This window comes from Hylobates moloch, unplaced genomic scaffold (assembly GCF_009828535.3).
Source record: "Hylobates moloch isolate HMO894 unplaced genomic scaffold, HMol_V3 SCAFFOLD_19, whole genome shotgun sequence".
Lineage (NCBI taxonomy): Eukaryota > Metazoa > Chordata > Mammalia > Primates > Hylobatidae > Hylobates > Hylobates moloch.
In genome coordinates this window covers 57,834,061-57,860,844 of record NW_026652294.1, presented here as the reverse complement: position 1 = coordinate 57,860,844, position 26,784 = coordinate 57,834,061, and the positions used below count along the sequence as shown (strand labels likewise).

The window sequence follows — 26,784 nt, the reverse complement described above, 5'->3', positions numbered from 1 at the left end:
AAATGGCAACCAGTGAGATCATCTGAACTCATAGTCATGTAAATTTTCTCAGTACTTGAATTATTGATCTTAAAATTCCTGGGATGTGATACAGTGATGTGGAATGTGCAGGTCATGCCTCGTGTTACCTACCGATGGTCCAGTGGAAAGAACGCTTGGTTGGAAGTCAAGAAACCTCTGTTCTCACTTGAACTCTATCATGATGACTTTCCTTTTTGGCAATTTGCTTTAACCTCTCTGACACTGTTTCTTCATTTCTCTAGTGAAAATATGTAGGGAGGGAGATGATGTTAGGTCCATTATATTAGTTAAGGAAGTGGATATTGCAGCAAGGAGACCCCAAAATGCAATGGTTCAAGCAGCGTAGAAGTTTTTTCCTGTAATAGTTGGAGTTCCAGGTATGCAGCCGTGCAGCAAGCTATCATTTAGGGATCCACGTTCTTCCCATTTTGTTTCTTCAACAGAGTCCCAGGGCCACTGTCTTCATGTGCATGGTTGCATCTAGGCTGTTGCCCAGAATTCACTGTGGTTCCGAAGAGAGAGTGGAGGAAGCAGACTCCAGCCTGGAAATGTTACGTCACTTTTGCTCAAACACCACTGGAGAGAACTTGATCACATATTCATACTGTACCGTATTTGAGGCTGGGAAATGTAATGAAGCTGTTCAGGTTACAGTTTTGTTAATACAAAAGAAGAGAACAGATATTGGTGGATAAATAGCAGTCTCTTCCACATCATATGGTTGCTGCTTTCTCTATTATAATATTGACCAAGTGGCTCTGTCACACCACTGAGTTGCTATCTACTTCAGCTTGATTTTGAAATTACTGGCTAAGATAAAAGTATTTTCTACTCTGGATTTAATTTTAATGTGTCTTAATGGTCTCTCTGAGAATATAATAACTAAAAATTACTGTTTCCTTGCACCTGCTCTTTAATGTTGAAAACTTTCAATTTTTATGAATTTTTATGAATCATATACAGTTGACCCTTGAACAATTTGGGGTCTTGGGGTGCCAATCCCTTATGCAGTCAGAAACCTGTATGTAACTTTTTACTCCCCAAGCACTTAACTACCAGTAGTCTTATGGATATTATAAACAGTTGATTCGTACACATTTTATATATTATATATGGTGTTCTTACAACAAAGAAAGCTAGAGAAAAGAACATATTAAGAAAATCATAAAGAAGAGAACTTTTCATTAAGTGGAAGCGGATCATCATAAAGGTCTTCATCTTCACCTTCATGTTGAGTAGGGTGAGGAGGAGGAAGAAAAGGGGAGGTTGGTCTTGCTGTCTCAGGGGTGCCAGAGGTGGAAGAAAAGCCACGTATAAGTGGACCTTTTCTCAAGGGTCAGCTGTGGTTAAAAGGGTTCCAATTATGTTGTCCTGTTAATTTGGGAGTGTTGGTGGCAGTTGGATTTTTTAAGCTTTTGAAGCAAGAGCTGAGGCTAAGTGTGAGCAGGTGTCAGGATTTAATACAAGGTGATGAAACAATCGAGCTGCCTGATCTTAGAGAGGATACATGGAAATACTTAGGGACTGGGAAGCAGTAGATGAGAAGCTAAGCAGCAGAAGAATGAGAAAGAGATCTATATTAGACAGTACAACAAGGTGGGCATTTGAAAAGTATAGGCAGAATTTTTCCCCTCTTTTTTGAGGGACAGGGTCAATCAGTTGGTGACTCTAGAATCCACCCTTGAGCCATAGTCTTGATAAATTTATAAAATCAGCTCAAAATTTATTGATAGTGCCCATCAGCTTTGCTATAAGCCATCCACAACAAGTAATAAAAAAGATAAAAATTGTCAAAATATTTGTTTAAAAGTATGGTTTTAGGCTGATGGTTCCATAGCTTAATTTGTGGGAGGAAGAAACTAAGTAAATTCCATAACTGATAATTGGAATAGTTAATAAAATGTTAGGAAAAGAAAAGTCCTGGATTTTGTGTCTCTAAAACATAGAGCCCATTAATGTGAATGAAGTACTTATTTTTTATTAGCCATTTTATCAGTGTGCTGATGATACTGCTCATGTAAACTAGCTTTAAGAATGTACTCTGGGCTGGATGTGGTGGCTCACACCTGTAGTAATCCCAGTGCTTTGGGAGGCTGAGGGTGGGAGGATCACTTGAGCCCAGGAGTTTGAGACCAGCCCAAGGAACAGAGGGAGTCCCCGTTGCTACAAAAAATTTTAAAAAAACTTTAGCCAGGCACGGTGGTGCATGCCTGTAGTCCCAGCTACTTGGAAGGCTGAGGATGGGAGGATCACTTGAGCCCTGGAGTTTGAGGCTGCAGTGACCTATGATTGTGTCACTGTACTCCAGCTTGAGTGACAGAGTGAGACCCTGTCTCTTAAGGAAAAAAATATATATATTCTGTATAGCCCTGAGTTTCAGCCAGAGGACTGCCCTTGAGCCCTTCCTATATAGAAATTTGGTAGTCAAGAGTGCTCAAGGTCAAATGTCTGTCTTCTTGACCATTGGACCCTCCTCCTCCAACTACCTTGTATAATCAGTTACGGTCTCTGCTGGGTTTTCATAATGGTTAGATTTCCTCTTGCCTTTAAGATTGTGTCCTTTATTTGAGGTTTGACATTAAGTACTTTTGTGTGATACATAGTTGTACAATATCCTAGAGAAACTATTGAGAAAGAAAGTTGAAAACCCAAAGTGTTTTATCTACTGCTCTTTTATTAGTGCAATTGATAGATTAATTTTCTTGGAAGTATTCTTACGGGGCTGAACTACCTTGGCAGATAATGTGATAATTGCTTACATTAAACAACTGTTTTGATTCACTGGGAACTTATAGACTTCATTAAAAATTCTCTTTCTGATTTAGATTTAGACAGACAAAAAAGGCATATTGAAAGGTTGGAGATAAATCTTTTAAAATCCAACACGCATTTTTGTAGTGCGTGGTTTATGGATTATATTGTTACTGGTTTCCTTTTAGTAAAATGGCATGACAAGAAGTAATATATAAATTGTTTTTCCTTAATGTATAAAATACCCAAAGGAAAGTGAGTTTAAAACTAAAGTAGACTGCTCTCCAGACTGAGTGACAAAGTGAAACCCTGTCTGTCTCTTTAAAAAAAAAAAAAAAATAGGACATGTGCTGCACTTGCCAATGCCAAAGTGACCATGTGTACTGTTTTCTGAAATTCCCTAAAAGGATATGATGTTTTTATACCTAGAAAGGCCAATGCTTGTGATTAACCTTGAAATGTAAGTCTTCAGCAAATGAAAGACATTTGCAATTTGTAGCCCAGTGATAGCAAATCAAGAATGATGTAAAGTCATATTGCAGCTTGGGTAGTGGTTTTGAGAATGCTTAATGGCCATTTGTTAGGAAAGGTAAAGTTACTATAGATTTGAAAAACATATTCATTTTCTGAGGTGTCACACTGAAATTAGGGCTGTCTTTTGTAATCTTTGGTATTTGTCATCTATACTTAGGTAATTTAGATAAAAACAACACTCTTTTTCCACAGGGGCCCACCTCCTGAAAACAAGGTCATCTTTTTGGATGGCTCAGCTTCTTCACTTCTATAATAAGCTATTAGCCTACTCAGCTGCTCTCCTGGTCCCCAAAGCCATATTGGAATTCCAGCATTCTGGGCCTGGATCAGAGTGCATAGCCCCACATCTTCTTCTGTATAGTTCTATCACCATTGATATTTGAGTAATTATATTCTGTGACATATCAATAATCTTACCTGCTTCTCTGGATACTGTAAAGTCAGCCTTCTGTTGAGTTAGATTAGATCATCAGAGAACTCTGTACTTGGATCCCAGTAGCTGAGATTTTTTTTTTTTTTGCTGAATAACACGTTACATTATGCCTGTGGCTTTATCCAGGGTTTGCTTAAAAAAGAAGTAATATTACTGGGCACGGTGGCTCACACCTGTAATCCCAGCACTTTGGGAGGCCGAGATGGGCAGATCACCTGAGGTCAGGATTTTGAGACCAGCCTGGCCAATATGGTGAAACCCCACCTCTACTAAAAATACAAAAAATTAGCCAGGCGTGGTGGCAGGCACCTGTAATCCCAGCTACTCTGGAGGCTGAGGCAGGAGAATTGCTTGAACCCAGAGGCAGAGGCTGCAGTGAGCTGATATCACGCCATTTCACTCCAGCCTGGGCAATAAGAGCGTAACTCTGTCTCAAAAAAAAAAAAAAAAAAAAAAGTAATATTGCATATTATATCACTCTATATTCCATTTATAAAGCCCAATGTGAGAAATTTCCTTCAGAGTTTAAGATCACAAAAATGTTTGTTTTCTTTGATAAAGGATATTATCTTTTAGATTATAAAAGAGGTATCATTTATTTTGTTTATTTACCCTAGCTGCCTGGGAGCACAGGACCAAATTTGAATGTTAATTATAGGAATTATGTCAAGAAATTTTGTAAATTAATTTAAAAATAGTTTTATGTACTGGGAGTTAGCTAACTATGGCCCACCCACTTGTTTTTGTAAATAAAGTTTTATCAGAACACAGCCATAGTCGTTTATTTATGTATTGCCTATTGCTTTCATGCTACAATGGCAGACTTGAGTAGTTGCTCTCTGGCCCTTTACAGAAAAAAGATTTCTAGTCCTGATATAAATAGTTACATGTGGGTCAGACCAAAATGCAGTAACACTGAATATAAAGCAATATGATTACTGTTAGATGTAGCTAGTTAAAAGAGGCTTAACAGAGATGTGCTATGAAAGGAGTTTAATATTTAAGCAGTGGAAGCATATAGGAGACATTTTATGTGGGAGAGAAGAAATGAAATCCTGTAGGATTGAGCAGATTTTGAACATGGGGACCATTTTGGAAACTGTTTTAGCTAGATTAGAATTACAGCAGTGAAAATGAAGTTGAATGGGTAAGACTGTTGATAGGAAGGCATAAAAGCTAGGCATCAGAATTTGCATTTAATCTAACAAACAATTGAAAACCCACTATGAAAATTTCACAGGGAAATGATGTGATGGGAAACAGCAGTTCAGTACAGCTAATCTGACAGCAGTGTACGAACTCAGCATGGAGAGCCCCAAGACTAAGCAGTTACTGGAGTAAGCCTGCCATGAGGAGCTAAGATGATGAGTGTAGAATGAAGAGCAAGAGTAACCTCTGAGGTGCTAGAAAGAAGGAAGCCGATTTTGTGGCTGACTAGATTTAGAGAGTGGTGGTGAAGGAAATTGTGAGAGGTGAACTGGGGGAAAATGAACTGAAGTGACAGTTTTTTGAAAGGAAATATGTGTTTTGTTTTTGATGTCCCTAATTTCTGGTGTTTTAGAGCCTCCTAAGAGAAAGTATGGAAGCATTTGGAGATCTGTACGAGATGACGACTGATAGCTGTGGGAGAGTTTGTATGGAGGGACAACAGCACAAGGCAGAGTGGCTGGGGAGTGCCTCCAGGAAGGAAGATAGCACTCGAGGAGCAGAGTGGACAAAGGAACAGGAGGAGTCAGCAAAACAATGTTTCCCAATGTGTATCCCAGGACAGACTGATAGTATAGATGGTTAGCAGGTATTTCCATTGTTGCATGGCCAGATAGATTTGATAAATTCTGGGTTAAGCAAAGTTAAATAGACTTCTTGTATTAGACCCTCTTATGTTCTTTAATAATATGCAACATTATTTGTATCTCCAATACAATCTCTCCCTCCAAGTTTAGATTCCTGTATTCGACTTTCTACGAGACATTTCCCCTTGGGATACTTGTGAGGCATCTAAAACTTAACTGTCCAAAATGGAATTCCTTGTCTTCCTCACAAAACTTGGTTCCCCATCTCAGGTGATGGCAGCTCTGTCTTTTCTTTTTAGTAAAAAAATGCCATGGTAAGAAGTAACATAGAAATTATATTGTTCTATGTGTAAAATGGCCAAAGGAATTGAGATAAAAAATAAAGTTGCTCAGGCTGGGCATGGTGGCTCACGCCTGTAATCCTAGCACTTTGGGAGGCCGAGGTGGGTGGATCACTTGAGGTCAGGAGTTCGAGACTAGCCTGGCCAACATGGTGAAACCTGTCTCTACTAAAAATACAAAAATTAGCTGAGCGTGGTGGTGGGCGCCTGTAATCCCAGCTACTCGGGAGGCTGAGGCAGGAGAATTGCTTGAACCTGGGAGGCAGAGGTTACAGTGAGCCGAGATTGCACCACTGCACTCCAGCCTGGGTGATGGAGTGAGACTCTGTCTCACAAAAAAATAAAAAAAGTTGCTGAGATTAAAAACCTTGGAGTCATCCTTGACTCCTTTCTCCTATATTCTTTTTCTTTCTTTTTTTTTTTTTTTGACAGAGTCTCACTCATTCACAGGCTGGAGTGCAGTGGCACAACCTCGGCTTATTGCAACTTCCGCCTCCCGGGTTCAAGTGATTTTCCTATCCCAGCCTCCTGAGTAGGTGGGATTACAGGTGCACACCACTACATCTGGCTAATTTTTGTATTTTTAGCAGAGACAGAGTTTTGCCATGTTGGCCAGGCTAGTCTCGAACTCCTGACTTCAGGTGATCTGCCTGCCTCAGCCTCCCAAAGTGCTGGGATTACAGGTGTGAGCCACCGTGCCTGGCCCTTTCTTCTATACTCTTATCCAATCCATTAGCAGCCACATTGGCTTTCCCTTCAAATATATCCAGAATCTGACCACTTGGTACCCCAAGTGATTCTATTGAAATCCTACTGCCTCTTTGTGCAGTAGCTTTCCATTTCACTCAGGATAAGTGTGTCAGTTCCTGTAGTGGCCTACAGGGCCTTTTATGACCTGGCTTCTCATTGATCCTTTGACCTGATTTACCATTCTTTTCCTCCTTCACTCTGCTGCATGCACATCTCTTTATTCTTCCTAAGACAGGGCTTAAGCAATTTATTAGCTTATAGGCCTTTTTCCTGTGCCTGTGACATTCTTCCCCCTAGATATCTGTTTGGCTAATCTAACTTCCTTTCCTCCTTTAAGTCTGTTCACATGCCACCCTCTCTAGAAGAGACTGACCCGGACTACCATATTTAAAATGGAAAGTGTGCACTTCTCCCATTTCTCATCCCCTTTATTCTGCTTCACTTTCTTTCTTTTTTTTCTTAAATTTATTAGCACTTACCATCTTCTAACATATTTTATGTATTATTTGTTTAAAAAATTATCTGCTGCTTTCTACTAGACTGTAAGCTCCATAAATGCAGAGATTTTTTGCCTATTTTGTTCACTGATATAACTCAAGCACCTAGAACTGTGCTGGACACACAATAGGCAACTAATAAGTATTTGTTAAATGAGTGAATGAATTTCAAGATAGGAATATATGTCCCCATAGAATCTTTCTTTCACCCATGGAGATATTTTTTTCCTGTGTTTCCCAGGGACACACTTTAGGAGATTCTGTTGTATTACGGAATTCAGAGGAGGAGAAAACTACAAGAAAGTTGTGATTGACACAATTGGGAAGTTAAAAATTTTTGACCTGCTTAAGCTAATAAGTAGATTTAGATAGGAAAATAGTTTGCAATCTTAGAACAAGTTGTTTTAGTGTTGTGGAATGTCAAATTCGGGGAGGAAAGTTGGACATAGATGTTGAAGAAAAATACCAGGATAAATTACCCATTCAGGGAGTTTAGCTTTAGATAAAAGGGTGGAAAGTACAGATTGAGTGTTCTTTATTTGAAATGCTCGGGACCAGAAGTGTTTTGGATTTGGATTTTTTTAAAAAAAATTTGAACTATTTGCATATACTTTAAACCAGTTGAAAATCCAATCTGAAAATCCAAAATGCTCCAATGAGCATTTCCTTTGAGTGTCACGTCAGTGCTCAAAAAGTTTCAGATTTTGTAACATTTTGAATTTTGTATTTTCAGGTTAGGGTTGCTCAACCTGTAGTTGGAAAAGGCTGCTGGTTCATTACAATATGCTTTGTTTTTTGAGATCAAGGGAACTTGGTTTTTCTGCTTGTTATAAGTTAATCTAGGGTTGTTTATTGACATAAATTTTAATTTTAATTATATTGTAATAAGTAGGTGACCTAGAGGACCCTGTTTTTCAAAGTAATGTAATTTGGTAGGTTCAGTGCTTCATGGAAATGGGATAAATTGGGATCCTTAGGAAATCCTCTTATTAGTTCCATGCTCCTGCTTTACCACCTGCCTTCCCCATCCTTTTGCATGCTTGCCTGCCTGCCTGCCTGCCCGCCCGCCTGCCCGCCCGCCCGCCTGCCTTCCTTCCTTCCTTCCTTCCTTCCTTCCTTCCTTCCTTCCTTCCTTCCTTCCCTCCTTCCTTCCTCTCTCTCTCTTTCGCTTTTCTTTTCTTTTCTTGTGAGCCCAATAGGAATGATAAGTGAGATATAAATATTAAAAGTTGGTGCTAATTGTTTGCTTGTTCCTCCTTTAGGAAAGAAGCAGTCTGTTTTAACACGTGAATTTCTAGGTCTTTTCTATGCTTCTTGAAAAAAGTTCACCTAGGCTTTACACTTGTCACTAGCAGTTGGATTAGTGCTTAGATGAAAGCTTGTGCCAAAGTGAGGCATAGATGAAGTAATTTTATGACAGTTTGACTCTTTCTCCCTTATAAGTTTTGATCCACAAAAGAATTAATTTCTATTTCAAATGTGTGGTTGAACTTTTGGATATTTTTTTCATTTCCGTAGTGCAAATTCATCTTTTTCAGGATTAGCTCTCATGGGAAAAACCAAGAGCTGTTGGGCATTTTTAGTTTATTTATCAATCATGACATTTGAGTGCTGGATGACAATGAACTTATGCCAAGGATTACTCTGCACAGCTTTATTTCCATTGTTGTCTTTGGAATGGATTACATTCACATTATTTGAGGAATAATTAATTGGAGCCCCAATTCAGACCAGTTGGAAGACTAACAAATATTCTTTTGTTTTGGTTACAGAAGCTGCACACATACATGTAAGAGAAGCAAAAATGTCAGATGATATCAGGAAAAGGTTTGAATTTCCAAATTCTCTTATCCAATCACAGGTAATTTTGTTTGTTTATTTTTGCTCATGGTAACAAATAAACCTGTTCTGTGGATTGTTAACTGAACTTTATATATTTAATATTAAATATTTTATTCTACATGTAGAGATTTATATTATTTTATGAAACAACTTTTATGAGTTAATTTGAAAATATATATTTGACATAGGAAAGCAAATATTTGAAATTGATCAATCTCAGCTTCTGTTTATGTATCAGACTTTTCTTCCTAGAGATAATAAAACCTTGATTAACTAGTAGGCCCCTGAATATATTTGTTTGTTTTTTTTTTTTTTTGGCCTATAATTATTGGGAACAGAGGTAAATAGTTATATGTCCGAAGAGTATGAGGGATTAATATTTAAGAAGACATATCCTACCCTTTATATAGATTTTTATAATAATGACATTTAATAAGTAAAATATCCTGAATTAAAAAATTTGACATATCTACTAAGAAGATTGTGATAACTTTAAAGAGCTTTTCAATAATTAAATAGTTAAAACAAAGATAGCTTTCTGGTTAGCCTTTAGCTAACTAGAAACATTCTGGTTAATCAAGGTATCATAATAGCTTATTGTCTTTTCTTATGAGAGTAAAGCTAACAGACCAGCAGAAGCCATCTTGAAGACTTAGCAACGTACAGCACCTTGGATACTTTCAACAGTTAACTTCGGAGATGTCTGCTGTGGGAATTGACTTAGCTGGGTAGTGGGGAACCCTTCCATGAGGAGTAGAACACTCCTTATGCAAGATTCCCTTCTACCTGGCTGGGTTGGAGTCATATCCTACAGGTCCTTACCATGAAGAAGAAGATGAAGGCTTGGAGGATACTGTTCACAGTTTTATTTTTCTGTGCCTGGAGTCTCTTTGTTAGCATAGATAATCAAGAAACGCCCATACATGTTACTGTTAAATTAGGTGAAAAAAAAATATATATATATTTATATTGTTTAGTGTAGGATGTCTATTTGAATTCTGTTACAGAACACTTAAGTAGCAATGTAGGCTGATTTATCCTTGGGTTTTGTATTTTAAAAAATCAGTTTATGCTAGTATCTCTGATTTGTTAGAAGATGAAGTGAAAAGTATATTAGATAAATTGAACCTGGTGGGGAATGGGGAATTAAGCTTCTCTTCTTTTAGTTCTTTTTCTAGATATGAACTGTAGCTTTTTCTTTGTCCCTATTGTGTTTCATATTGGTTTTATTAGGTTCTTGTGTCCTGTCCTTTGCAAATATTTCTTATTGTTCTTCTGTAACCACTGCTCGATGTTAGCACCATATTTCATTGATTCACACACATGTTTTTTTCAGATTTTAACATCTTTGAAATTGGATTGCCTCTAGTAATTGATGGCAGCAGTTGAGATACCGTTGGTATTGCCTGCACATTTGTGAACTTGGGCATGATTTTCTACACGAGTCTAAAAGAACTCTTGTGTGACTATAAAATCAAAATTCTAACTTATAAGAAGCATTGTATATCATAGACTAATTGGCAGCCTTTTTTCTTTCTTAGTGGTACACAGTATAATGGTGCAACCTGCAATTCCTGGTCAGTTCCAGTCAATGAAATATGGTATATTTTGTAAAACAGGAGCTCAACCTATCCATGGGTGCTCAGTTCTTATTACTCTTCCTTTTACTAGGAGATAAGAGACAGTAAGTTGGACTAAACTTAATGTTCATGTAAATGAGTGACTTATATCGCAAAACTAGACCACAAGCACCACGGTCTTAAATCAGTTCCAATGTTTGAAATACAAAGAGAACAATGAGGAAGGAGTGGGTGCTGTGTTTTTATTTGAGCTGTTCTGGAGACTTCGCAGGACTGACAGTTATTCACAGCTATACCGTAATTTGGTCCCAAGTGCAGGATGGACAGTTGTTGCAATAGTGAAGTTTTTTCCAACCCGTACGCAGAATGGCAATGATTGTTGCTAGCCTATTGGCTCTAAGACAGTAGTGCTGAGTAAGAACTAGGGGAATAAAGTTGAGGTAGCAGGAGGTAATGCTGTTTATGTCTTTATACAACCAGCACTCCTATAAGAGGCTTGAATTACTAAAGCAGGATATGGGAAAACTTTAGAGATTTATTAGACTGAAAGCTTACATTTAAATTGAATTTAAGGGCTGAAACCTGTGAAAAAATGATAAATTAAAATTATATGGCCTAGAGGAGGGAGAAGGGTGGTGGTGGAGGGAAGCCCTATTGATTCATATCTGTGTGGGCTACAGTCATAAAGATGAGTTTTCTTCATATTCGTTAACGATGTGATGAAGCATGATGGATTTCATTTCAGTGCAAAGATGATTTTAAAACCTATGGGCTTTCTCATTCATGTTTTAATGGAGTAAGCAATCTCAAGTTATCTTCTGATACTGACAGCAATTTGAACCAAAAATCTGGCAGTTTTCTTAACCTCTATGCACTATAGTTGCTTATTGGTAACCTGGGATAGATATGCCTACCTTGAGGGCTATTCTGAAGATTAGAAATTGTGCATGTGGAGTGCCTAATTCAATGCCTTCTACATAGCACACACTTAGTTAATGGGAATTTTACTTAATCCTAACTGACTGCCTGGCATATTCATATCAACTAGTATTGATATTTGGAAAGAACTTCTAAGGGACTGTGTTCATTAATTTTATTTCTTTTTAAGGCTGTGGGTCATCTTATCGCTGCAGTCCTAAAGGAGAATGGTTTTTCAGAAAAGATTCACCAATCTACAAATCAGGTCTGTGTTTAACTTTATGCTTTAATTCTCTTCAGATAAGATTGCTACTAGCTGGATCACATATGCACCTGTCTTGTTTCCCTGATAGTTCAGATCATGGTAGAAATGTTTTTGAACTGTGAGAACTTCATTGCCTTTTTTGTTTATTTGTTTGCCTTCTTAATATATGGCATTAAAAAAGTTTTAAATTTATTAAAACACTCTAGGAATGAGACATGGAGGGAGGGGCTGGAGAGGAGTATTCTTGTGACTATTAATGAAAAATAATATGGGTGGAATGAGAGAAAGCATGTTTTAGAGAAGATTGATAGAGTTACCTCTGAGGGAATTATTTTGGTAATGAAGAGAATGAACAGAGTGGCTCTGTTTGGATGTAGATTTCTCATGCTTTAGCCCAGCCCCAGCTGTGAGTTCTTAGTTGGAAAGGTCATACATTGACAGTCAAAGCTGAAAAATTCCATCTTACACAAACAGCAGGTGAATGCTCAGAGTTGAAGCAATGCCAGTTTACCGAGATACACCACTTGGGGTTTGGTTGATCAATGTTGTGTATTTTGACCTGCTAGTTGGGAAACTCTTCTTAAGAGAGGTGTTCTCAGGTGTCCTCTATAGGGAACATAAGTGATGGAAATAAGATTTTTTTTTCACAGCAGAAATAAATTGATTTCCTTTGTCTCACATTCTTTTTGATTAGCTGCTCCAAGTTACATTTCTTTATTGCTTCTGCAGACATGTTGAAGTAAGTGTAGGACACACTTCACTAATTGACATTTTTCTGGTGTTTGTATGTAGTCATATAAATTAGATTTTCTGAGAACTCTGATCCTAATCCTGCCTATAATCACATTGTGTACTTTGAGAAGATCTAGTGATTTTACTTAAACTGTCAGGATTTATTGAATGTCAAATCCCTGAACTGTTTCCTCTTCTACTAAAAATGAATGCTTACACAGTCTTACCTGAGGCAGCAGTTTACTTATTCGTTTGTTTTGTTTTTCCGGTGTAATAGTAGAGTGATGACATTTAGAATCCTTTGATATTGTCAGTACAGCTGAACACAATGTTCTTCTGAATAAAAGGAGAAGTGGAATATAAATATTTCCTTCCTGTAGTGATTGTTAACTGTATTGTTATTTTAATAGTGGGATGCTAAGATTGAAAAGATTCTTAGCCAGCTACAGAGGGAAAGTGGGTACAAAATGATGTTGATTTTCTTTTCTTTTTTTTTTGAGACAGAGTCTGGCTCTGTCTCCCAGCCTGGAGTGCAGTGGCGCGATCTCAGCTCACTGCAACCTCCGCCTCCTGGGTTCAAGCAGTTCTCATATCTCAGCCTCCTGAGTAGCTGGGACTATAGGTGTGTGCCACCACGCCCAGCCAGTTTTTTGTATTTTTAGTAGAGACAGGGTTTCACCATGTTGGCCAGGCTGGTCTCGAACTTCTGACCTAAGTTGATCCACCCGCCTTGGCCTCCCAAAGTGTTGGGATTACAGGCATGAGCCACAGTGCCTGGCCTTGATTTTCATTCTTTTATTAATAGTTATTCTTTGGGAGCCGGGATATTAATTTTTCCCAAATTCTATATTTCCCTAATAAGTTGTATCAGGAAAAAGGAAAAATTGCTTCATTATCTGTTTTTTTTTTTAATACAACAGTGTGTAAGTCTAAATGGACTTTATCCACAATACAGTCATATAGGTTTATTGTTAGCAGTGAACCCTTTTGGTGGTCCTGGATTCCTGAGAAAGTTATAAAAGCTAGAATCCCTGCTTTGATAGGGTATTCTAAAATGAAAACTTATATTTACTTATATGTCCTTCTCATGCTGTTCTACCAATGAAGACAGAGTCACAGTGTGAAGGGGGAGAAGTCACAGTTTCCTTCTTGGGCAAACAGTTTTCCTAGGCTTTTTTTTTTTTTTTTTTTGGTAGTCATGGAATGAGCAGCTTGCTGGTGGCCTGTCCTACTTCTCTCTTTATATCTGGGCCCACGTTAGACTTCCAGAAATTGTGGCAGGGGCATTGTGGGTGGTGGTGAGGTGCCTGTAGGTGATAGAGGTTGGTAGTAGGAGAGGAGGAACATCTTCTGAAAATAACTCGTATTGTCGTTGAAGGCTTATGGCATAAATAGTATTTGGAGTTCAACTTAGACTAACTGATATACTGATACTGTTAGTGTCTGGTTAAATTGTTTGGTTAGAGCAATGTGCTAGAGCCAAGTCTTAGCTTTGTTGTGTTGCTTGAACTCAGGTCATACCTCTGCCTGCAGCCAGCCTTGTTTTATAGCCATGATACCAGGTGAGAGAGAGTTGCTGTATCAAAACACATCCATTACCTCTCTTGGAAAATTGACTTCATTTTATTCTAGGAACAGAGTGACAACAGCATCATCTTTATAAAGGAAAGCTAGCCTACTGTGAACAAATTACTCATTGATGAATGACTGAAGGTGTGTGTGTGTGTTTGCTGTTCATCAGAATTGTCTTCTAATCACTGGTTTGGTTTCAGACTCCTGCTTTGAACTTGCTGTGGGAGAAGTGTTGCAGTGACAATGTAGTGGTTCGAACAGCCTGCTGTGAAGGTCTGGTGGCCCTCGTTGCTCAGGACCATGCAGAGTTCAGCTATGTTCTCAATGGGATACTCAACTTGATTCCATCAACCAGGTACTTTTTCCTCAGTGTTTGGTCAGTTAATGATTTAAGTTTTTAGGAAAAAAAATTCACTAAATCCTATTAAGAGTCAGCATTCATCCTACTTGCCAGTTGTTTTTCTTGCTCTTAAAATGTCATGAGTTGCTGTTTCATATATGAAAAGATCATGCTAATTTAAACCCTATAGTTTCAGAATTTGTGGTCATTTGCAGTACTTAAGTTTTGGGGCTCTACTTAAATTTGTCGTTGCCCTTTTTAAGAAGAAAATAGCTAAATAGTTTATAATTGAAAAATATAATGTAGATTCCTGACATTTTAAGAAAGAAGGTTGTCCATAAGCAATGCTTCTTCCACAGTGGTATAGTTTATACATTGTAGTGGCATTACTTGGCCAGGCCTTGGCATTAGTGTATTAGAAAATAATGGCATTTATTTCTCAAATATTTTGTGATTTAGGGATGTCTTCCCCCTGATTTTTCAAAGTTAATAATGTTTTGTTCTTTGAATTTGTTTGGTATGACCGTATTTAGTCCATTTACAGACTGAGGTAATGGGATAATAAGGAATAAGAGGGTTCCATTCAGAGATGGTCAAATAGGACCATGTTTGAACCAGTGAGCCTCTGTTATAAAATATTCCCTGAAAAAGAGTTGTTACTCTTTGCTTCAAGAAATTGTCTTGATCTATATGTCCTAATTTTTGACTACTTCAAATCATTTGGGCTTTTGCCCCCTTCCCTCACCTCTCACCAAGCCTCCCTCCTCCTCTGTGGTGCTACTTGTTTTTCCAGTGTTTTTCACTCACCTTTATTATAGTATCATCGGGCTGAGTACTTAATTTTTTTCCCTGCCTTCAGTGGAGATGGAGTACAGCTGTAATTATCAATTTGTGGAAAGATGCCAGATGCGGTGGGTCACGCCTGTAATCCTAGCACTTTGGGAGGCTGAGGTGGGTGGATCACCTGAGGTCAGGAGTTCGAGACCAGCCTGGCCAACATGATGAAATTGTGTCTCTACTAAAAATACAAAAATTAGCTGGGCGTGGTGATGCTTGCCTGTAATCCCAGCTACTCAGGAGACTAAGGCATAAGAATCACTTGAACCCAGGAGATGGAGGTTGCAGTGAGCCGAGATTACACCACTGCACTCCAGCCTGGGTGACAGAGCGAAATTCCATCTTAACAACAACAACAAAAATTTGTGGAAAGATTCCTGGGCTTGAAGTTGATTAGGTTAAATATCCCCTAGCCTTTTAACCTTTCTTTATAAATCGTTTCCTGTTTCCTCAGATCATTTCTTTGTGTCTTTTTGGCACCTTGGTCTTAATTTTGCCCTGTCCTGCCCTGCCCTCTCCTCCCCTCCCCTCCCCTTCCTTTCCCTTCCCCTCCCCTCCCCTCTTTTCCCTCCCCTCTTTTCCCTCCCCTCCCCTCTCCTACCTCCCTCCCTCCTTCCTTCCTTCCTTCCTCTCCTCCCTCTCTCTCTTTTTCTCTCTTTCTTTCTCTGTTTCCTTTCTGACTGGGTCTTGCTATGCTGCCCAGGCATTATTATAGCTCACTGAAGCCTCAAACTTCTAGGCTCAAGTAGTCCTCCCGCCTCAGCCTCCTAAGTAGCTGGGACTACAGATGTGTGCCAGCATGCCTGGCTTGGGTTTTCTTTTCCTTTTGCAGTCTGGTTGCAAAAGGAAAAGCCCTTCCCAAACTAGATCCAGCCTTCTGTTCAAGTTATGTTTCCCCCCATGAACCGTCTTCTCTAGACATCCACAACTCTTCAGTCTTCCTGAGCCCTTGTGTGTGTTCCACACCAGCATGGCATGCTCCTTCCCCTTCTCTGTCTGACATCATCTTTGTTATCCTTTCAGGCTGTGCTCAGATGTCCTCTTTCCTGTCCAGACACTTCCCACTTCTCTGCTGTGCTACTTGTTGTTTCACAATATGTGCCTATGTGTATTATTTTTAAACCTGTATTTTGGTATCTGACACTCTCTTTGACACTTAGTAGATGCCCAGATATTTCTGAATAAGTGAAGGTTTGATCATGACTGAAAACTTACTACTTTCTCTCTTTCTGTTTCTACACACATTCACATACACACATATAAACACAAAAATTTTAGAATAATTCTATTGTATACCAATTAAAAAAGTAGTTTTGAGGAGAATTTTGAAAAGTTAAGATTTTTATGTGTCTCTCTTTTTCTCATTTATTGGTTGATCTTATGCAAACCACCTAGATTTTACCTTAACTTTTTTATTTGTGAAATGCAGGTATGGTATTTGTTGCCCCCCACCCCACATGTTTTCAAATGCCTTAAAAATCTGCAAATGTAAAATGTGTAGTTGTACTATTTATATTCAAAAGTTAAAGTATCAGCAGCTCATGGGGCCAATGTAGTATCTTCTGTGTATTTAAGGTGTAATTAGAGTAGATTAGATTATACCTTTAATTCTAGAAGATAATCTTAGAAAATTATGCTGGTGTGAGGTATCATTCACACATCAGTATTAATTCTTCATCCCTATTGTAAATTGCAAATTTACAAAGCTTTGCAGATAGTGAATTATCCTGTCATCTCTGCATATTATAATTTGTGGGTAACCTTAGTTATTTTTAAATTTAAAAATGTGTTTTTTGGGTGAGGTGTGGTGACTCATGCCTGTAATCCCAATACTTTGGCAGACCGAGGCAGGCGGATCACTTGAGGTCAGGATTTCGAGACCAGCCTGGCCAACACGGTGAAACCTTAACTCTACTAAAAATACGAAAATTAGCCGGGCGTGGTGACATATGCCTGTAATCCCAGCTACTCGGGAGGCTGAGGCAGGAGAATCACTCGAACCCGGGAGGTGGAGCTTGCAGTGAGCTGAAGCTGAAATTGCGCCACTGCACTCCAGCCTGGGTGACAGAGTGAGACTCGGTCTCAAAAAAGAAAAAAAATGTGTTTTTTTTGAATAGATAATATATTCACATTGGATATTTTAGGCAAAGCCTCTGTCCTATCCCAGTATCTGTTTTTTCCCCCCCCGTGGAAGACAAACTGTTAGTAGGTCTTATTATATTCTATGTAATATATAATAGAAAATTTGTATGTATGTGTATTTACATGTATATTTTCCTTAACAAACATAAATAGTAGCCTATTACATAGTATTCTTTATTTTGCATTTTCAGTGAAAAAATATATCTTGGAGCTTATATTAGGCTGTTCTTGCATTTCTATAAAGAAATACCTAAGGCTGGGTAATTTATAAAAAGTGGTTTATTTTGGCTTACGGTTCTACAGGCTGTACAGGAAGCATGGTGCCAGTATCTGCTTCTGGCAAGGGCTTCCGGAAGCTTACAGTCATGGTGGAAGGCAAAGAGGGAGCAGGCATGTCACATGGCAAGAGCCAGGAGCAAGAGAGAGAGGGGGAGGTCCAAGATTCTTTTAAACAACCAGATCTCGTGTGAACTAACTGAGCAAGAACTCACTTGTCACCAAGGGGATGGTAGTAAATCATTCTTAAGGGATCTGACCCCGTGATTCAGTCACCCCCTACCAGGCCTTGTCTCCAACATTTAGAGTCATATGTCAACATAAGATTTGGAGGGGACAAACATCCAAACCATTTCAGAGCTCATTCTATAAAATATATAAACAGCTTTCTATTTTTTTTCTAGCTGCATAATATTCCATTGTGTGGATGAGCCATAATTTATCAATTTCCTATTATTTCTAATCTTTTACAATAGATAGTGTTTCAGTTATTAATCTTATACATATAGGTGACCATAAATTTTTAAGGTTCTTTGGCTATTTGGCCAACATATGGAAGAAAGCCTTGAATTTTATAATAAGCAAATATAGGAGTTTTAACAGTGGAAGGATGCTGGACATTTTAAACAAAATTTCTTACCTGAGAATGTTCATATTGTCTAAATTGTCATCCACAGGGAGATATAGACAGAATAGATGCTGAAGCTAACCAATTTAATTTTTGAATCAATTTGATCATAAAATATATAAGTGCTAAGTTTTCCTTATTGTTGCCAGTGGATATAATAATTATTTGTATGTCAGAAAACATAATTTTCTTCATTTGCTTTATTTCAAGTAGCAGAACTTTGTGGTGTGTAGTGATTACGAAGACTATACTTTGTACCGTTTATGTTTACAAAAAAAAAAAAACCCCAACAAAATGAGAATCCGTTTTAAGAAACAAGCTAATTAAAAACAGGAGACTCAAATAGCCTCCTCCTCCTCCAAAATGAACCTCGGGGAATCTTCTGAGACAGAAAACCATCTGTGTCTTTGGGACTTAAAGGCAAGAATGGGCCAGGCGTGGTGGCTCGTGCGCATAATCCCAGCACTTTGGGAGGCTGAGGCAGGCACATCGCTTGAGGTCAGGAGTTGGAGACCAGCTTGGCCAACGAAGTGTAACCCCCGTCTCTACTAAAAATACAAAAAAAATTAGCTGGGCTTGGTGACACGTGCTTATAGTCCCAGCTACTCAGGAGGCTGAGGCAAGAGAATTGCTTGAACCTGGAAGCAGAGGTAGCATTGAGCCAAGATCTCACTACTGCACTCCAGCCTGGACAACAGAGTGAGACTCCATCTCAATCAATCAATCAATCAATCAATCAATCAATCAATCAATACAATGCAGGGAATGACTTTGGGTGAGACAGTTTGGGTCTTCAGTTTCCATTATTTAAATTTCTACTTGTCTCTGACTTCTCTTTAATTAGAGGTTTATTGGAATCTAAAGGCACTTTGGGAACTGAGACGCACCATGATTGCTTATCTTTGCTTAAGAAAAATAATTCTAAAACTTTATCTTTCCATCTTGCCTATTTATCTTCTAACCTGCTATCCTTCAGGAACTGAGAAAGAGAGAGTAGGGTGGATAGAAAAAGCCAATAGTGAGAAACAGCCTTCTATAGAATAGATGTTTAGAGAATGTAGCTTATTGAGTTTTTTCAGCATTTAGAGCAGATTTTGAAAGCGTGAAAGAAAGATGGAAGGAAAAGTAGATGTGCCCATCTCTTCCAGCCTTATAACTTGCTCCTTCGTCCTTTGCAAGTCTAGTCTATAAAATTCCTTTGGAACACGTATGGAAGCCCCCCTCCCACCTGAATCCAAGCCCACAATTTGAGAAACAGTGGCTTAGAGCGGGTTACATTGTATAGTCTAACTTTGAAAAAGACTTGACATTTGCAATGATCTGGTTGTCTAAACTTCAGGGAGTGGCTGGGAAAGGGTCTGGCTGTGCTTGAGAGACTGTTCTCTTCAAAGGAATAGTTTCATGTCCTAGAGTGTTCTCTGTTCAAAGCTGAGGCAACATGAAACAATTGTAAACTAATTTTTATAGCTTCTGTAAACAAAGAAATGGATTTAAGAGCTCTAAAATGTTCTTTTCATCAGTAAGGAAATTTGAAAAAAAATTATTCCCCAGGGAGGGTGAAGGAAAGAAGGGGACCACAAAAGAAACACAGTAAGGAAATCATTATCACCAGTCGAATGTGAATTTTGAAATGAAATGAAACTGAAAATAAAGTGAAAGATATATAGTAGCATATAGTTTTGTAGACCTTTCAGGAATTGTTCTGAGTTTAGATTGTTTTTGGTTTTGTTTGTTTTTGTCTTTACATTGACTGTATCCTGGAATAAAGAGTCTCAAACCATTTTTCTTTCCTTAGAATTTTTTTTCCCTTAACTGTGCTGGCTTCTAGAAGGCTCATGCAACCATTGTTACAGTTGCTTAGTAACAGGATTGTGAATAAAAAGTCTTGCTCTCCTGCAGAACCAGGTATTCAGTTTTGATACTGAGGTGTCATGACAGCCTGTAATTTCAGCTCAACTGCTTCCCCCATTTCTTGTCTTAATGTGCTTGGTAAGAAGGTTATACTCTGGATAAACTAGGCTAGCACTTGATTTGTATGCCTTTTGTGCTCTCAGACAGGGAAGGGACCTGCATTCGAGGTATTTGGGACTATAAAGCGTATTAAAGTGTATTTTCTGAGACTTCTAAAGTCTACCTTTTAATGAAATTTAGCATAGGATATTAAAAATTCTTGTAGTGGGTCCTAAGTAAAGCTTTTGGATTCAGTGAGTCTTTGATCATGGGTTGATGAACGTTCAGTGGTTAAAAATGATTCTGAGAATCATTTGGAGTTAAGATTTAGGATGATTTATGGAGAAAATTCTTGTCTTTCAAGGTCTTCTCTTTTATTGATGACCCTGTTCCTTGGGAAACTTAATTGCTTTGTTATGTAGGAAATGGCTAGCAACTGTATTCATATCTTGTTACATTATTGAAGCTTTTCTGTATTATTTAGCTTCTTTCTCTTTATTTTATTTGGCAGGAGAAGAAGAACCAAGGAAGGATACCTTTATGAGGTTTCCTCCAAGGTTTAGGGAAGACAGCACATTTTAATCTGCAGCTGGGGTGTCAGAGCATTACTACCTGAATTTGATGTGGTTTCAAGATTTATATTTATATTGATATTATGGCTTATTTAACTCTTATTAGAGAGTGACAGAATTGATAGTCCATATCTGTTTCCCATCTTGTCTTTTAAATATTCCTTTTAAGCTTATTAGCTTGTTTCTAGATGTTCACCTTCCTTTTGTTCCCCAATCCTTTTTTCCCCGCTTGAAAATCCCAGAATTTCTCTCAACTTTCAGTTCCTAATCAGAAAAGTGGTTCCAGCCACTTTTCTGATCTAGGACATTCTGCCCTATTTCTTTTTAAGTTAGTTGATCTGGTTGAAGGCTTTGTCACAAAATCTTCCATTGTAGAGTCATGTATTTATGCTAAGATGTTTCTAGGTGATTTAAGAACAGTGGCTACTGAACACGTTACTTTTATAATGGAAAAATGCTTCAGAAGAAATCAGGCCGTTTTTGGTACATAGAAGACAAATGAGTGCACAGAACTTTGTTAAGCAAAAGCTCAGTAACGTTACATCTCTTAGATTTTATTTTATTTTATTTATTTATTTTTTTTGAGACGGAGTCTCGCTGTTGCCCAGGCTGGAGTGCAGTGGCGCGATCTTGGCTCACTGCAGGCTCTGGCCCCTGGGGTTAACGCCATTCTCCTGCCTCAGCCTCCCGAGTAGCTGGGACTACAGGTGCCCGCCACCTCGCCCGGCTAATTTTTTGAATTTTTTTTAGTAGAGACGAGGTTTCACTGTGTTAGCCAGGATGGTCTCGATCTCCTGACCTCGTGATCCGCCCGCCTCGGCCTCCCAAAGTGCTGGGATTACAGGCGTGAGCCACCGCGCCCGGCCAGATTTTATTTTAAAGAAGCATTTTTTTTGGTCATTCATTTAAGCATGGATTTCTCAGAACTGTTTATTTTGTCCTTGTCTTGTGTCTGTTTATCTCTTTCATATAGTTTTATAGTTTTCTCATATAGTTTTATAATGAATTTAGACAATGATTTGATTATTTTTCTAGTGTTTATCATTCTCTTATTTGCTGATGACTTACTATGCTTAAGACTGATGAATTATCTTGTTCAGGGATCTGAAATCCTTTCCAATTAAAAGGGGACTTGGCCACATTTGTTCCCATGACACCTAGGGATGCATCCCTCTTGGAATGTTATGTCATTCTCTTCAACCCAAACCTTTTTAATTCTACCCCTGGTCAAATATGGGTACATTGTTTTACCTCATATTTGGTATATTTTGAAAGCAAAGAACCAAGCATTATTTGTAGTCTTTGAAAAAGAGACCCAGCATACATGAGCAGTGTTTAGTGTTGTAATGAAATAATTCCCAAACAAAAGGAATCTGATACATGTTATTCATATGCACAGTAGTAATCATGCCATATTAACCTAGCAAAAAACAATCTTCCCAAGTGTTTTTTAGTTAGTGTAGTTGGTAGAGCTTGACTAAAAATTAAAAAAAAATTTTTTTTTGAATCTTCAATGTCATAATTGACCCATACTCCCTCTCATTATAGGCTAAGTATCCCCTGTCTGAAATGCTTGGGACCAGAAGTGTTTCAGATTTTATGTTTTTTGGATTTTGGGATATTTGCATATATATAAAGAGATATCTTGGATAGACCCAAGTCTAAACACAAAATTCATTTATATTTCATGTACACCTTATACAGATAGCCTGAAGGTAATTTTGTACAATATTTTAAATAACTTTGTGCATGAAACAAAGTTTTAACTGTATTTTGTCTGTAGCCTGTCACATGGCTTCAGGTGTGGAATTTTCAACTTGTGATGCCACATCAGTGCTCACAAAATTTAGGATTTAGGATTTTGGGTTTTTTGATTAGGGATACTCAATCTGTATGAGATGTGGGTCTTGGCTCTTATGCCTGGTGGAAATTGTGGCACCTTTTTGCATTGTCTCTTGCTACTGTGCTTGTGGCTTAGTTTTGAAGTTTCCTTTGCTCTCTTTAAGGACTCTTGAGTAAATTCATCTTTTCCTGGCACCTGCCCAAGAAAGGACTTATTCCAGCTGATCTTTATTGTAGGCTTTTGGCAGCAGTTTCCTGTGTGGATTAGGTCTCTTTGGGCTACCAGTTACAGAAATCCACTTGAACTAGTGTGAGCAAAAATGGATTAATTTTTTTGATAAAGGAGTATGTATCTCATAGGACCCAAGAATAAATATGCACCTAGGCCTCAGAAACAAATGGGATATAAACTGTGTGTTTTGTTCTTCTTTCTTCCTGCAGACTTTCTCTGCTTCCTAGTTCACAGGGCACCACCTGCCCCTGGCTTAACATCTCTTATATATGAGGCAGCCAGACTGAGATTGGAATTTCCTGGCCACAATTACAGATTTCCAATGGTAGGACCTGAAGCTGGATCAGTCATCTCTGCCAAGTGTTAGTTTTCTAGGGCTACTCTAACACAAGATGATAAACTTGATGGCTTAAGACAACGGAAATTTATTATTTCATGATTTCATGATGCCTTGCAGCCAAAAACCAAGGTGTCAGCAGGATTGATTCCTTCTGGAGGCTCTGTGGGGGAATCTGTTCTATGCCTCTCTACTAGCTTCTGGTGGTCCATGGAAACCTTTGACATTCCTTGCCTTGTGGCCTTGTAACTTCAATCTCTCCCTCTGTATGCCTATGGCTGACTTATCTGTGTATCTCTTTGTCTCCAATACAGTATCCCTGTACTTTCTCTATAAGGATACCGGTTATTGGATTTACGACCCACCTAGGATGATCTCATCCCAAGATACTTGGTTTAATTATATCTACAAAGACCCTATTTCCATATAAGTTCACATTCATAGATACTGGGGGTTGTGATTTAGATGTATCTTTTGGGGGGACACAATTTAACTTTCTACTTACTGTGTCTTCATTGTGTGAGCATGTGTGTGCTAGGATCACTTATACAGTAACCATATGAATGCAGAGGGTGTGGTAATTTCCAAAACAGAGTGGAGACTGGAATGCTATTCCTGAGGAGTCCTCTGCGCTAGAACTGAATTTGGAGAAAAGCCACATGGAAATAGGTATTTCTCAACCGTTCAGCTCTAGCTTTGAAACATAATTGTGCTTAAATACAAGTGGCTAATACTAGATCTATGTTGCTCGGACAGGGATAGAAGGAGGAGAGATTGAGTGAATGGAGAATCAGTGTCAAATATAATTGTTTAATTGTGATGGTGGGATACTGCCTTGACTTCCCCCACCCCCCAGAATATTTTCTTTAAATTATTAATTATCTCTCTAAACAGCAATAATAATAGAAACAACCACTGCTTTGTTTTCTAGGGGAAGAGGGTTAAGAAAGAAAACTAGCCTTTCTTGAATATAAACTATGTGCCCTGCCTTGTGCTTTAGAGCTTTACCTAAAATTCCCCACTTAATTCTCAAAATAACCCTGGGAGTTTGGGGGAGACTTTTTCTTAGGTGGGATTGTGTTCTTTTCTCAGAAGGACATAGTATCTGATTGTTTTCATTTTTGATGATGTTAGCAGCTGTTGATGCTCAGTGACTAGATCCATTAATTCATTAGGGATTTCAAATGGTGACATTCTAATTCTATGATTTTTTTCTTCACTTATTACCTGAAATACTTCTATAAAGAGAATCTTCCCTATATCTACACCCAGAGGTATAATTTATATAGGAAAGGCAGGATATATACGTAATTCTTTTATTTACTAAATTCCAAAATAAAGATTTTTTTAAGTATCCTTTCAGTGGTGACCAGTTACATTTTCTTATAAAATAATTATAATGAGCTTATGGATTTAAACATACTTGATGTATTTCAGTCCTCTTCTCCTCTATTTTTAAGGCTGTTTTTGGATCCACTCCTTAGAAGCAGCTTGAGAGAGGAGGGCGGAATTTACAAAGTTTCAAAAATCTTATTGCTATTCAGTGATTTTCATATATAACAAGTGAGTTAAGATGGAGGGGAGTGAAAGAAACAGCATCTTCCAAATAGGACTTCTTGCCCCGGTCTTATATTAAGTCATAGGAACCATCTAATATTCCTAAGAATCTCTTAGGAATTAATTTACAGGGTGGTAGATTTAGCTATGTCACAGGCAATCTTCATAGCAGTTAAATCTCTGCATACATCTGAATATTTCTCCCTTTTCTTATTCCATCAGGAATCTTAAGTTGGTTTTAATGTTGTAGGAATGTAGATTAAGATAAGTTAAATGAAAAAAAAACCCCATAATAACAAAAAAACTACTTTCATTTCTGGCTGAGCGCAGTGGCTCATGCCTGTAATCTCGGCACTTTGGGAGGCTGAGGCGGGCAGATCACCTGAGGTCAGGAGTTTAAGACCAGCCTGGCCAACATGGCAAAACCCCATCTCTACTAAAAATACAAAAAATAATTAGCTGGGCATGGTGGTGCGTGCCTGTAATCCCTGCTACTTGGGAGGCTGAGGCAGGAGAATCTCTTGAGCCCAGGAGGTGGAGGTTGCAGTGAGCCGAGATCGTGCCACTGCACTCCAGCCTGGGTGACACAGTGAGACTTCATCTCCAAAACAACAACAACAACAACAAAGTACGTCATTTCCCAATAGAATTCATTGCTTGATAATATAAGGATATTGCATGAATTTCATCTTCCCAGTATTTACAGTCATCCTATTTGCGAAATGTGTGATCCCTTAAATGAAAGGCCTTTTAGAAACACAACCAGTAATAGCATTCATATTATTTTGTAAAAAACTAAATAATGAATTTTGATATTAAAGATCAGATACATGAATTTCAGTGTGCATCTATAAAGTCATGTAAATATAGAACTAGAAATACCTTCAGAGGTTACCTTTGGAGCCAAGCAAGATAGTACCTGAGCTGTATCCATCCATCCATCTATTAATTAAACATATATATATGTATTTTTTTGAGACAGAGTTTCGCTCTTGTTGCCCAGGCTGGAGTGCATTGGTGTGATCTTGGCTCACCACAACCTCTGCCTCCCAGGTTCAAGCGATTCTCCTGCCTCAGCCTCCCAAGTTGCTGGGACTACAGGCATGTGCCACCACGCCCCGGCTAATTTTGTATTTTTAGTAGAGACGGGGTTTCTCCATGTTGGAAGTGTTTTATCTAGTGGGTGTTAGTGATTCCACAAAAGGCCATTTGGAGTGCAGTATGAAGATTAAAATTGAAAGTATTGGGTTTGGGGTAGGCACCTAGATGGGATACACAGAGATTAGGTGGCTGTTGCTGTAGTTGAGTGAGAGGTGATGGTTGCCTGCACTAGAGATGGGGAAAGTAGAGGGATTTGTGAGATATTTAAGGGATGAAGCATTCGTTGTGTATTGAATATGTAGATGACTGAAAGGGATATGTCAAAGGTGACTCCTTGATTTCTGGCTTTCTCTACATTTAGATAGGGAACATTAGAAGACCAGGTGTGTGGGGGGAGAGCATGGGTTCAATTTTGGATGTGTTGAATATGAGGCACAATTCAGATGCTGAAGTGGAAATGTCTAGTAGGCAGCTGGATATGCCTTTTTTTGTTGATATCCCCTGAACACATTATACTATGAATAAGTTAGGCATAATATCTAATCAGCTCTTTTTTGCCCTGATTAAAGTCTTTACCTTGATTTGTTAATTAACTCCTCCGGGTACCTGTGTACCTCAAACTCATACAGTCTGCTTGTCTAAAGTCTAATTCCAGTCCCTAAAAATGTTCCTCAGAAATCTGCTTTTTCAAATTAAATGACATGTTTTTGTGTCTGTGCCAAACTGTGACTGAATACAGGTCCTAAGCAGAAGACACTGTGGTTATTTCATTGTTTATTTCAATTTCTCCTCATACTGTCTATCCAGGAGATCAGGTTTAATTTTTCATTTGTGTTCAGGAAGTCCTTCCTCACTGGGCCAGGCACAGTGGCTCACGCCTGTAATCCTAGCATTTTGAGAGGCCAAGGCAGAAGGATTGCTTGAGGCCAGGAGTTTGAGAC

General features: G+C 38.4%; 1 protein-coding gene across 7 annotated transcripts in view; it reads left to right on the top strand.

Annotated features, from left to right (window-relative positions):
• FOCAD (focadhesin) overlaps nt 1-26,784 on the top strand; it is a 324,194-nt gene that overhangs the window by 22,058 nt on the left and 275,352 nt on the right. For 4 of the 7 annotated variants that reach the window (XM_032139268.2, XM_032139267.2, XM_032139266.2 and 1 more), the window contains 3 exons: nt 8,893-8,981; nt 11,651-11,725; nt 14,230-14,384. In XM_032139268.2, coding sequence (XP_031995159.1) covers nt 8,925-8,981; nt 11,651-11,725; nt 14,230-14,384 — 287 coding nt within the window. In that variant the 5' untranslated portion in view covers nt 8,893-8,924. Of the gene's footprint in view, nt 1-8,892; nt 8,982-11,650; nt 11,726-14,229; nt 14,385-20,121; nt 20,242-23,038; nt 23,174-23,832; nt 23,855-26,784 lie in introns of those variants that run through there. The other 3 variants (XM_058431634.1, XM_032139270.2, XM_058431635.1) reach the window with 3 other exon arrangements.